At 39.6% G+C, this 12961-nt stretch overlaps 2 protein-coding genes across 5 annotated transcripts in view; one reads left to right on the forward strand and one right to left on the reverse strand.

Annotated features, from left to right (window-relative positions):
* LOC149186114 (histone-lysine N-methyltransferase SUVR5-like) overlaps nucleotides 1-11399 on the reverse strand; it is a 41799-nt gene extending 30400 nt beyond the window's left edge. Inside the window, exons 1-2 of one of the 4 annotated variants that reach the window (XM_089410903.1) lie at nucleotides 11112-11396; nucleotides 10322-10579 (exon numbers count right to left, since the gene is read on the reverse strand). In XM_089410903.1, the coding sequence (XP_089267029.1) occupies nucleotides 10322-10579; nucleotides 11112-11321 (468 nt within the window). In that variant the 5' untranslated portion in view covers nucleotides 11322-11396. Of the gene's footprint in view, nucleotides 1-10321; nucleotides 10580-11111 lie in introns of all 4 variants that reach the window. The other 3 variants (XM_089410901.1, XM_089410902.1, XM_089410904.1) reach the window with 3 other exon arrangements.
* LOC149186115 (uncharacterized) lies at nucleotides 474-3725 on the forward strand. Its single transcript, XM_089412558.1, has 2 exons — nucleotides 474-3297; nucleotides 3423-3725. Exons 1-2 carry the CDS (start codon nucleotides 1093-1095, stop codon nucleotides 3615-3617), a joined length of 2400 nt encoding a protein of 799 aa, XP_089268684.1. The 5' UTR covers nucleotides 474-1092; the 3' UTR covers nucleotides 3618-3725.
* Nucleotides 11400-12961: the final 1562 nt, after the last annotated feature.

A 12961-nucleotide genomic window follows, 5' to 3' on the forward strand; every position in this document is an offset into this window, starting at 1 on the left:
ACAAACGATCTTATCTACATAAATGAGCATTAAACACTAAAATAGCGTTATTCTAGTAAACATTTATATTCATGTGCATCCATATGAATCCAAACTATTTATACACAAATAAGTAAAAGTTCTCATTTATATAGCATGTAAGGGTGCACATAACCAAAATAGCACCAAGTGCAATCCATCTCTGAATTGAAAATACATCAACAAACATGCTCTAGTTGGCCTCTAGCATCCAAATAAAAGCATGTTACAACATATACCTACATATCATCAAAATCATTACCTATATTAGGATCATCGTGGTCAATATCACCCTCTAAGCATTAAAATAAAATAAGAAACGTAGCATGTCAAGTCAAGATTTTGTTTGAGTGATGGGCAGGGTTGCAGGAATCGCCCCCCCCCGGAGGATCCAAACCCGGAACCGCGGATCGGAGCGAACCGTCCCGGAATCCAATTTGGAAGCGCGATTCGGAGGAGGAGGTGGCGCGGTTCCGGAATTTAAATGCGATTCCTGCCTTTTGGGTTGCGGCCACCCCGGAACCGCGGATCGGAGGGCGGTTCGGGCACGGGGTGGCGCCACGCTTCCGGCCCGGAACCGCACGCCACCCGCACGCCACCCAGGCGATTCCGGAAGCAACCCCGCGGCCTCCTTTTTTTTAATTTATTTTTTTTAAATTTGTTTTAATATGTGACTTAACTAGCATGAGGGGGTGGGTTAGGTTAGTTTAGGGTGAGTCTAGGGTGACTTTAGAAAAGAATAAAGCCCCCATTCTCTTCTCATTTTCTCACTTTGAGTTTATGAGAGTTGGAGAAGAGAAGAGAGGAGAGGAGAAGAGAAGAGAGGAAAGGAGAGGAGAAGAGAGGAGAGCTTGGAGGAGTGAAGAAGGAGGAGCTAGGAGAAGGAGGAGGAGCTTGGAGCAAGAGCTTGGAGGACTTCATCTACAAGAGCTAAAGAGGTAAGTTCAAACCCCAAACTCCCTTGTTTTTTTGAAAAAAAAATTGTATTTTTCTCCTCCCTCTCCTACTCTTTCCCATTGTTTCTACTTGCTCCTTTATTTACAGGTTGTCCACCACCTATATCCATATTCCAAGATGGTGTTCTTTTGGCTTCTATGTATCATTCCACTCTTGGTTTTAATGATGGCAAGGGTGAGGAATAGAGGGGAAGAGGAAGGGGATGAACTTGGTCCTAATAGTAGTGACCCAATGTATGATGAGGAGGAAGGGTTTGAAGAGGAAGGGGATGAACTTGAAGAGGACACTGAAGCACAAGATGGGAAAGGTACATCAAATCCCTTGTGGAACTATGTGACCAAACTTGAAGGGGGAAAGGGTGGTGGATCTTACAAATGGATGTGCCCTCATGATTGTCATGGAGGAAAACCATATACGGGTTCATATACCCGTCTGAGGAGGCATTTTTGTGGGGTGCTAGAGAGTGATGAAAAAAAGGGTTCTGTGGGGGTAGCCATTTGCCCAAAAATTTCAAGTGAACAAAGACAAAAATACATCAAAATAGAGATGGCTGCACAACAAAAAAACAAGAAACAAAAAACTCATTCAGAATCAAGTGCAACCTCTAAATTTGGTAGTTGCCCATCTCCTTATGGTACTTCTGCAACCTCTGGAGGTAGAAAAACAATAGGGGATTTCCTTAATGTTACTGGGAGGGATGATGTGGATGGAAAGGTAGTCCGTTTTCTTTGTGCTTGCGGTGTACCATTCAATGTGCTTCGCTCTCCCTATTGGCATGACATGGTAAAGGCCATCAATGAAGCCCCAAAAGGATACAAGGCCCCCAACTATGAGAAAGCTAGAACAGTGTTATTAGAAAGAGAAAAAGCTAAGGTTCAAAGAGCTTTGACACGTTTTACACATGAGTGGGTGGATTATGGGGTATCCATTGTATCAGATGGGTGGACAAATATTAGAAACCAACATTTGATAAATGTTCTTGGTGTTTCTTCTAAGGGTGCAGTATTTATTGCATGTCATGACTCCTCCTCCATCAGTGCAACTGCACAAAACATTGCAGATCTCCTATTGAAATCAATCAAAGATGTTGGTCCGAATAATGTGGTTCAAGTGATCACAGATAATGCAGCAAATTGTAAGGCAGCAGGAAAAATTATTGAGCGTACTCATCCACACATCTTTTGGTCTGGGTGCCTGGTTCACACATTGAACCTTTTGATGCATGATATTGTGAAACACAAAGAATGTGGGTGGATTGCTGAGGTTTACAGGAAAGGGAAGCAGCTCATTAAATTCATCACAGGGCATACAAGGGTAAACTACTTCTATGGCACTTACTCCAAGTTGCAATTGCTTAAAATTGCAAAGACAAGATTTGCTAGTTATTACCTCACCTTTAGGCGGCTAGTGAAGGTGAGACAAGCTTTAACTAATCTGGTGTGTGCTGAAACATGGGATGAAATTAACCAGTGTACAGATGGTGCTACTGCTAATGTAGTCAAGGACACTGTTCTTGACACTTACTTTTGGTCACAGGTTAAATATGTTTTGCAATTCACCAAACCAATTTATTACATGATCAAGTTTGCAGATTCAGATCGACCAGTAATTGGGGAGGTGTATGAGCAAATGGATAGCATGTTGGGGCAGATTAAAGACATTGTTGAGCCTAGAGATACCACCTTGTACAATTATATTCGTGAAGAGGTGGAAAAGCGATGGGATATGCTAAATGTTCCATTGCATGCATTAGCATATGTTTTGACACCTAGGTACTATCATCCATCATGGCTTTCAAAACCAGCACCTGGGGGGGGAAGCAGGAAAAAACCACACCAAGATAAAGAGGTTCACGAAAAATATATGGCTGCATTGAGTAGATTAATCCCTGATAATGAGGAGGCTGCATTGGTACGGAGACAGGTGAGCAACTATACGCTCAACACTGGTCCATTTGGGAGCATGCATTCAATTGAAGATCGAGAGCATTTTTCTGCTCTTGAGTGGTGGAACATGCATGGAGGGCCTACTCCACTTCTACAGAGTTTGGCATTGCGGGTGCTATCACAGGTGGTAAACACTTCTTCTGCAGAGAGGTGTTGGAGCTCTTATTCTTTCATCCACAGTGTTAAAAGGAACAGGTTGAGTTTAGATCGGGCAGAGAGCTTGGTTTATGTTCATTACAACTTGCGATTGTTGTCCCATTACTGTGAAGATGCAAAGTCTAATAAAGACTTGTTGACTTGGGACAAGCATCCAGAGGAGCCCAATTTGGAGGATGGAGTGTTGCAACTAGAGCAATTAGAGGATGCTCTTATCCAGGTATGTCCATTGTGGTATGAATTTTCCAATTTTCCCTTATAAAGCATTTCTCTAATTCATGTTTTTAATTTTTTTGTTAACTAGTGTTTTTTTTTTTTTTGCATGAATTTTTTGAGCGATTCTAGGATGATGATGACCGTGTTGATATGCCACCACCCCCACCCCCATCTGGTCCTAGGTTCCATGGTTCAACACCAACAGCAGGGGGTTCTTCTTCATCAGTTCCAGTGCCACGACTTACACAGGGACCATCTTCTTCATTGCCACCACGTGGAGGCACGCCATCACGTTCTATTCGTGGTGGAAGGAGGAGAGATTAGTAGATATATTCACAATCTACTTCTTTTTGTCATAGTCTATAGATTACTCATTAGACTTGTAGACTTGTGAATTTGAATTTTGAACCTTTTTGGCTTGGCGGTGACCAAGTGACATATTTTGTAAACATTATTATTTGAATTTTGGACATGACAAATGTTGACAGTTGCTCACTTGCTAGATAAATCATAATATGCTCTATGTTTTATGTTTTATAATATGCTTAAATGTTTTATGTTTTATAATATGCTTAAAAATTTGATGTATGTTTGTAATAGCTAGAATATAGATGATTGTTGTACATACTAGTAACTACAATGGAATCATGGATGCCATATCTATCTTGATTTATGCAAAAATATGCATGTTTTCATGTCTTCTACAATTAATTTGGTATTTGGGATGTTTGTTCTGAGTATAAATGCAAAAAAATATATAAAAATATATATATATATAGCAGACGCTTCCGCGGACGCTTCGCTCCCTAGATTTTTGGAAAATGACGCTTCCGCGCTTCGCGCTTCCGCTTCGCTCCCGCTTCGTGCAACATTGGTGATGGGTACATTTTTAGTAGTGTCATGATAAAGGAGTTCGACAACCAATGCCACTAATAACATCAAGGTACATAGAGGGCTTGGTGCTCTTGATTAAATACTAGTTCCATACCCTCATACACGACAAAATCCAAAGTAAATGTTACAATCCCCCCAATCTTGAAATCCTAAAAAATTGTGAATCCTGTTGGATTTTGAGTGAGACCTAAAATTCTACTTTTTCCATATGATATCCAATGAGGTTGGAACCACTCTCAAACATCCTGTGTTAATTCATGGTAATGTTAAAAATTTAAGTAAAAGGTTGAAACCTTTTACTTTAAGAATTTAACATCACCATGAATTGCATAGCAATAGTAGAGCCATAGGGTTGAATATTAGGTTGCCCCACTCAAAAATTCTTGTTTTTTTTAATTGCATTTGGAAAGTCTTTGGCCACATTGTACAAAACGAGTTGGTTCGATACAAAACCGGCCAATTCAATGTAAAAAAAATCAGTGCCGCACCAAATCAATCATTTCTGGTTCCAGAACTCGATGTTCTAAAAGTATGCTTACGCTTGCAAACAACCTTTTTTGCTCAAAAATAACTATATTGGCTAGTCCATCTTCTAAATATTTATAACCCTTTGTAGTGGAACATGTATGGCAAGAATATCCAAGGGGCACCACACCAATATGCAAGATGCACTACAAGAGCATAGAGCGATCATCATGGGAGAAAAGGTAGAGAGTCATCAAAGTGAAGCATAGGAGTGAGAGCAATACTTAAGAACAGGGAGGGGTGTTTTTCTTGTGGAGTGGGGGGTGAGAACTTGACATTACCTTAATTGTCATGACACAACATATGACATTGTCTTTTTGACATTTGGTTATGCTTGCAAATAACCTCTTTTGCTCAAAAATAAGCTCTACGTAGCATTAGCTAGAGCACCACGGGAGAAAACTAAAAGGCAGAGTTTCATCAAACTGAAGCATATGAGTGAGAGCACTACCTAAGACCAAGGGAGGGATTTTTCTTGTGGAGAGGGGAGTGAGAGCTCGACATTACCTTAAATGTCATGACACATCACATGACATTTTCCTTTGCACATTTGGTTATGAACTAAAAATATGCCTTTAAATAACCTTTTGTGCTCAAAAATAAACTCTACGTAGCATTGGCTAGAGCACCATGGGAGAAAAGGCAGAGTGTCATCAACGTGAAGCATTGGAGTGAGATCACGACTTAAGACCAGGGAGGGTTTTTTCCTGTGGAGAGGGGAGTGAGAGCTTGACATTACCTACAATGTCATGACACATCACATGACATTGTCTTTTTCACATTTGGATATGTTCTAAGTTTTTCACTCAAAAATAAACTCTGCATAGCATTGGCCAGTCCATCTTCTAGTTATTTATAATCCTTTTTAGTGGAACATGTATGGAAGGACACCATGAGAGCATGCAAGATGCACCACAAGAGTGTCCAGGGAGCACCATAGGAGAAAAGGAAGAGTGTCATCAAAGTGAAGCATCGAGCAAGAGCACTACTTAAGACGAGGGACACTTTTTTTTTTTGGGGGGGGGGATGATCCAAAATGGATCTAATAGACTTCTAAGTCTATGAATTTTTCTCACAGAGGAAAAATGAAAGTCAAAGGATGCGCCTGGAAATAGTCTCATTGCATAGATCTCTTCAATCTGAATCTAACGCAATTTGAATGGGCTAAAATGGACTTCGGATGAAGAAGTTATTGTAAAAAGAAGATTGCCCATTATCCTTAGAAAATGAGGCAATTTCTTATAAATGGGACTTAAGGGAAAATGTGTTTTTAAACATAAAATCCCTTAGAGTTCATCACATCGCATTCCTTCATCGCATCGCAAATATATATATATATGGAGCATTGATATCACATATATATATTATAAAGGGGACATTTCATATCGCATCACAATACATCCAAAGGGAAGGACTTAGCCAAAGGCATAAAGGTTTTGTGATAAGCGATCAGCGATTGCACGTGGACCGTTGGATCGGGTGCACAGATCAACGGTCAGGATATGATCGTTGATTGGCAATCAAAGAAGGTTGAGGACCATGACCCGTGGCATTGCGACTTGCGACCATGCGACTGTGCGATATGCGATAACGTCGATCGGCGATTGTCGAACCCCCGATACCAAGGCCAATGCACATTGCGATATGCAACTTGCGATATGCCGATGAAAGGTAGACCCAATAGAATTCATAAGCGCGACTTCATAACTTTCGAAATCCGGATTTACAGGATTTCTGTGTATTTCTTGTGTATTGGGTTTTTTTGCCATACACCTATGCGATTGCGATTGCGATTTGCGATAGAATGGCGGACCCGATGGTTTTATAGATGCGATTACATATATTTGAAGCCCGATTAAACGGCTCATGATGCGTTTTTCCTGTGTATTTCCGTTATATTGCTAATTCGAGATTTAGTCCGAAAAGAGGCCGACTGTGTATTTTCCATGGTAAGAACGGCTTCCATTCCTTGTGCCAAGCTGTAAGCAGGCATTTCTGTAACAATGATGCATTGTAACAGGAATGTGTTATATGCAGAGAGCCACAGAGCCAGATGGCCAGTCACAGAGCCACAGAGCTGGTGAGCCAGAGGACCAGTCGAAGAGACAAAGGAATAATTACACGCAGAAGAACGGACAGGAAGTCACAGAGTCGGAAGAATGCCTCACAAAAGCCAAAGAGCACAATTGAAAAAGGGGAGCTCACACAAATGTAGCAGTAGAGAAGCTAGTCTCCCTTCGAGGAGCTCACAGCAGGCTCCCTTCAGGGAAGTTCTCTCTCCAAAGAGCTCACGCTGTAACATCCCATAGCCGCAGAGCTGATAGAGGCATAGAGCCACCAGAGGTTGGGGGCGAATTGCCCAGGGATGATTCCTCGGGTTGAGGAAGGGACAGAGAGCCTAAGAACTTGAGCACCGAGAGCCAGAAAAGCCTGAGAGCTTTAGAGCCAGAGGGCCAATTTGAGGCAAAGCCACCAGAGGTTGGAGGCAGAGCCAGATCGACAAAGCCAGATAGCTAAGAGAGCCAGAGCCAGATGAGCCAGAGAGCTAACAGCTTGAGCCAATTAGCTAGAGAGCCAGAGCCAGAGAGCTCAAAGCAGACTTCTAAGAGCCATGATGTTGTAGTGAAGCTGCAGAACAGCAAAGAGATCAAATGATCACGCTGTTGCTGGTGTCCAAAGTGTGTTGAAGACAGAAGGAGGAGTTCTAGAGACAATACAAAATTTTGAGGGAGTCAGAAAAGCCAGAAGCTCAAGAAGCTCAGAGCACTAACTGAAGAAGTCAAGTCCAGAGAAGCTTAGGTCTGTCTACAGAGTGAGGACAGTCAGGGGTAAGATGGCATTCTAAGCCCATTGGTTCAGTTGTAAACCAATGGAGTTGAGTGTGGAGCTTGTAAAAGAATTCAGCCATAATCCCAAAGAGCCCAGTCGAGTTGACTAGAGCTCAAGGAGACGTAGCCCAAGATATTAGGGTGAACTCCATATTATATTGTTGTCTTATGTGTTTGTTTATTTGCTACATTATTTACTGTTACATGTATTTAAATATCAGCGTAAGCACTTTTAATTCCGCAATTAGTTAATTATAAGCTAGATCTTGGAAATTAATAAGCTTTGGAGTGGGAGAGGTTCTTGTAAGCTGACAAGAAGCCTTTAGTGCCCCATTTCAGATCAGGGGAGCTTCCAAGAGTAGTTCATTTTGGGAACATGCCCTCGAAACTACTCCTAAAAGCAATGTTGCAAGATCCTTCCCCCCCATAAGGATCTAAGGTTGGAATCGTGTCCCATAAGGATCTGTGGCCAATCCTCTAGGGAAACCCTAGATCTAATCCTGCCCCTCCCCCCACAAGGATCTAAGACAGCAACCAAGTCCCATACAGATCCGCAATCAATCCTCTAGCAGAACCACGAATCCGAAAATTGGCTCTATGGTTCCGTCGTTTTGAGGCGATTCCTAGAAATTAGAAACTCTGTGGGACTGATCCATAGTTCTAGATTCCCAATCCACCGTGGATCCAAGAAAGGATCCGCCACAAATATGTGGAGGTTTGGGCGCGGATCCAAAAAGGATCACGAGCGGATCTAGGAGAAGGCGGAAGGTTCTGCACAAGGGCCAATTGTTTTCTTTTGCTTTTAACGTGCATTTAGGAGGGGTTTAGGTGAGTTGAGGGTGAGTGAGGGAAAAGAGAGGATGAGGTTAGATGCTTCCTAATGGTAATATTAAATTCTTAAAGTAAAAGGATGAAAATGAAAGATAAAAGATTTCATCATTTTATTTAAATTTTTAACATTACCATGAAATGACTCTAGATGTTTGAGAGTGGTTCCAACCTCATCAGACTTCATACGAAGAAAATAGAACTTCATATCCCATTCAAAATTTAGCAGACTTAATAGTTTTCAAAAAATTTAGGATCAATGGGAATGTGGCATTCATTAGATTATATCATGTATGAGGGTATGTAATTGGTATTTAATCAAGTGCACCAAACCCTATATGTACCCCAGTGTTGGCAGTGTTGATTGTTGAACTCCTTTGTCATGGCCTTAGCAAAAAAGTACCCTTCACTCAAGTCAAAATCATTGATCAGAGATGTTAAGCTTTCTCTACCATATTATAAGGCTTGGATCAAGCTGTCTGATCAAAATTGGGCAATGTTGACTAATATCTCTAGACAAACAAAGTAGAGGCAAAGTCTAGACAAGAGGAGAGGAATCTAGATTCTAATGGTTGATGCATCTAGATGGTTGATGCTCAAAAAATTAATCATTGATGTACAATGGATGCCATATCTATCTTGATTTATGCACAAATATGCATGTTTTCATATCTTCTACAACTAATTTGGTATTTTGGATGTTTTTTTAACATAAACACAAAAAAAAATATGTATATATAATAAATTCTTCCGAGACGCTTCACTTCCTAGATTTTTGGAAAATGACGCTTCCCACACTTCACTTCCAAAAAACTTCCCCGCTTCATGCAACATTGCCTAAAAGTGTTCCATTTCAAAAGTGCACTCCACAACGCCTCCATCCAAAGGGTAATTTGGGAGTGGTATTGTGCGGGCAGAGGACAGATTCTATCATCACTAATTGGGAGTCCTTGAGGCTGATATTGACACGTAAATCCTCCCCCCTGCACATCAAGCAAAAGAACTTAAGGGATCAAATAAAAATTGTATAAACTTTACTGTCAGGATTCTAGCCACCATCATCCAGGCAAGCAGGTATGTGAGTGGAAGGAATAGAAGAAGAACTGACCATGTGGCCAGCACGATGATGCCTGGCACCTCAACCTCCATTGGATGATAAAGTACTATGTGTTCCACTAACCATTTCAGAGGAAGACAAGCTTCCTGAGGATAAAAATGATGGATGGGGGGAACTGGTTATCAATGAACCACCAGAGGTAACTGGTGGGCCCACACTCAAGGATGATGAACCAGAATTGCAGCTGTAGTAGCTTGACTTAATGATGTTTATTGCCGGTGAACCCCTGGGCAGGAATTAATGATTTTTACCATTATCTGTTACTCAGTCTTATGCCAATTATTTTTGTAGATCAAGGTGGGAATTTGTAAATTTAATTTTCTGCGTCTATGCCCCTTCATGACAGCAGGGTAGTGACCTTTTCTTTTTGCCACTCTTTTATTTTTTGGTAAATGTTAGATGTACATATTGTCACCATTTTACTTTTGTAAACTGTTTCTTGTGCATACTGTTATATTAAATTGTACTAAATAGAATATAAGAAGCTTTTGATGCCCAAAGGCAATAGGTGTCCAATTCTCCTGTGCATACTGTTATATTAAATTGTACTAAATAGAATATAAGAAGCTTTTGATGCCCAATGGCAATAGGTGTCCAGTTCAAATAGGTTAGGCTACGCATATTAGTATATGTCAATAGGTTGATGCCATCCACAAATATGGGGAAGAATCTTGTATTTTTCCAAAATATTTTCCAAACTTAAAAAACTAAAAATAAAATAAAAAAAATTAATAAAAAGAGTGTAGTGTAAAGTTGGCAGCACTTTGCAACATGGAAACTGTAACAAAATAATAAATCTGAAAATCATAAACCTTCACTGTCTTCAACATACTCACCTTAACCCAAAGAGCCAATCCAAGTGATTGCTGTAACTCCTGATCTCTCACTACAAGGGCTCCCATGTTCCGAGTACTTGATGACTGGTGCTCATTCTTTGGATCTTCCCGAGATTGATTAGGAAGAAGTGGAACTCCAACAGAAGCATTCATCTGGCTTTCAATTTTGAAAGCAACATCCAAGTTTGCTGCAACAACATTATCGACAGGGCCATCCAAGCTTTTTTCTGGTTCCATCCCACATTTGCTCTGCTCTCCCTGATCCCCAATCAACAATCACCCAAATAAAAAACACAGTTAAAAAAATCACTAGCATTCATCATCCCCATTAGTTACGGCTTTGAATTTGAAAGAAATTAGAACCCATGAATTCACAGTAACATTCATCTACATACCATAATTACCTAAGTTCAACAGTCTCTAAAACTAAGATCAATTAAAGTTTATTCTCGCTGGTTATGGTTGATTTTTGAAGTTTGTCTATAATTTCATCATTCCTATTGCAAAGTTTACCTAATCAATTTCAAAAAAAGACAAGCACCAAATTTAACCATTAAACCACCCAAAAAGAAAAATACTCGCAGCCCCACCACATTCTACCAGACCCACGGACTCAAATACCTTCCCTCGCTATTTATGATTTGAAATGCAAAGAATCCCACATGGTCCTAGTCACGCTATAAGTATATATACACAAACATATATATAGACGATGCAATAGATATTTAATAAACGAGTTAGGGTATAATGGATGAATGAAGACCGACGGAGATGTAGATTTAGTGCTTACCTGAACAATGGGAAGAGGATTTGCTGGTAATGGTAATGGAAGCGACATGGGCAAGGCACCACCACCATAACCAGCGTCCTCATTGGGCGTGGCCATAGCCATGGATTGAATGATATTGATATTGTGGTTGGTATCATAGGAAATCAAAGGATTTCCGGATCCAATTTCTTCTTCTAACCCTTCGTCCCCCATGTTAAACAATAATACCATATTCTCTACACCCTTCTCCCCTTATACCAAACCCCCTCAACTCTAATGAATTATTCGTTTGCGTCCATTCCATTTACCATGCCCACATTGAATAGAAGAAAGTCCGTCAAATTTGATTTTATTAAAATATATTTATTTATTATATATCTTGATATTTTCTGGGCCTCTATATTTGGCTGTTGTGGTCCTATTCGACCTTTGCACCTTAGCAATGGGGCGGAGCGTTGGAAAGACTTTACTTCCCTTTATCCTCTTCCGCCAATTTAGTGGCATCCAAAAAAGAAGAGGAAGAATGGTATTTTTGACAATTTCACGGTCAAAAAAAACTATTTGAAGTGACAGGGGTCGGTTGTTTTTTTCTTTTAAAACGTCTTCTGTACAGTGATTATTATTTTTTCGGTACATTGTACAGTGATTATTATATTTCCAATAAAGTTTTGTAAAAAAAAAAAATTAATTATTTTAGTTTATAAAAGTCATAATTATGAGCATATCAGATATTAATCTTTAATTATCGTTAGTAATTATGGATGGTTAGATGTTAAATTTTAATTATCGACCCATTTTTAGAAATATGTTTGTTTTTTATTTTTATTTTTTTTTATTTTTTTTTATTTTTTTTTTTTTGGGTAAAGTCAAAGTAGGAATTACATTTGGAAATAAACATGGGTTAATTATAGATTGGCATCTACTCATGTTGAATTTTTTTATAAGCTCTAAAGAGAATATATAGAGATGGCTTATGTTTGGAATACGTGCATAGGTCATCACTACTAGTGTCATTTGCACATGGGTTTCTATGTGATAATGGTTGATAGCATTTAAGTAAAAAGAATAAGGTAATTATTAGTTGATAAACTATGAATACCATATCGAAGTGTTAGGATTCAAACCTAAAGCGCTTTGTTACTCAAATCATATGCATGACCTAAGGGGAACATATATGGGGTTTAATGTATATCATACAATTCCAAGGGGGGCATATATGGGGTTAAATGTACATGTAATGTGTAAATGTATATGTAATAGGGTTGGTCTAATAATGAAGTGGCCATATGTACAATGTGTGAATAGGCATATGTAGGGATCATGTAGTCATTATTGAGGACATGTGAATAGAATTTATGATTATATTTGGATATTTGAAGGAAGTTTTCCTTTTCTTTAAGGAGTTATTGTGTAACTTATCTATATTGGAGGGTGTTGTCTACCAAGGCCGAGGATTTGCCCAGATGGCCAAAAGTGGATGGAATCCGAGCAAAAAAAATTTCAAGAAATCTTGCGGTAGCAGTGTTTGGATCATGTTTTTTATGGTGGAAATGGATTCGGCACCATCAAAAACTTTTGGGGCACCCAAAATCTTGAAGTTTAATAGTTGTAACCTGGATTTACAAAAATCCCTGTTGGAATTTCCATGATTTTCAAGGAAAAAAAGCAGTCTGGTTAAACTACTGCATATTGGAGTTGTGCTTCATGCTCACATTGTTGTACATGGTGTGTACTTCTGGGTTTTAGCATTTGGATCATAAACCTCAAGGTATTGAGTATACCCATGGGAAGGGAGCTTGGCCAATCACGTCCACCTTAATGAGAAGAATTTGGGGGTGGGCTTGGATCTATTATATCTACATGTGGGATGT

This window comes from Pinus tabuliformis, chromosome 3_1, assembly GCF_031772625.1.
Source record: "Pinus tabuliformis cultivar Carrire ecotype Pingquan chromosome 3_1, CPIR1, whole genome shotgun sequence".
Lineage (NCBI taxonomy): Eukaryota > Viridiplantae > Streptophyta > Pinopsida > Pinales > Pinaceae > Pinus > Pinus tabuliformis.

Coding starts and splice junctions, on each gene's coding strand:
- LOC149186115 (XM_089412558.1), top strand. CDS start 1,093: ATGGTGTTCTTTTGGCTTCTATGTATCATTCCACTCTTGGTTTTAATG. Junction 3,298..3,422: donor TAGAGGATGCTCTTATCCAG/GTATGTCCATTG, acceptor GAGCGATTCTAG/GATGATGATGACCGTGTTGA.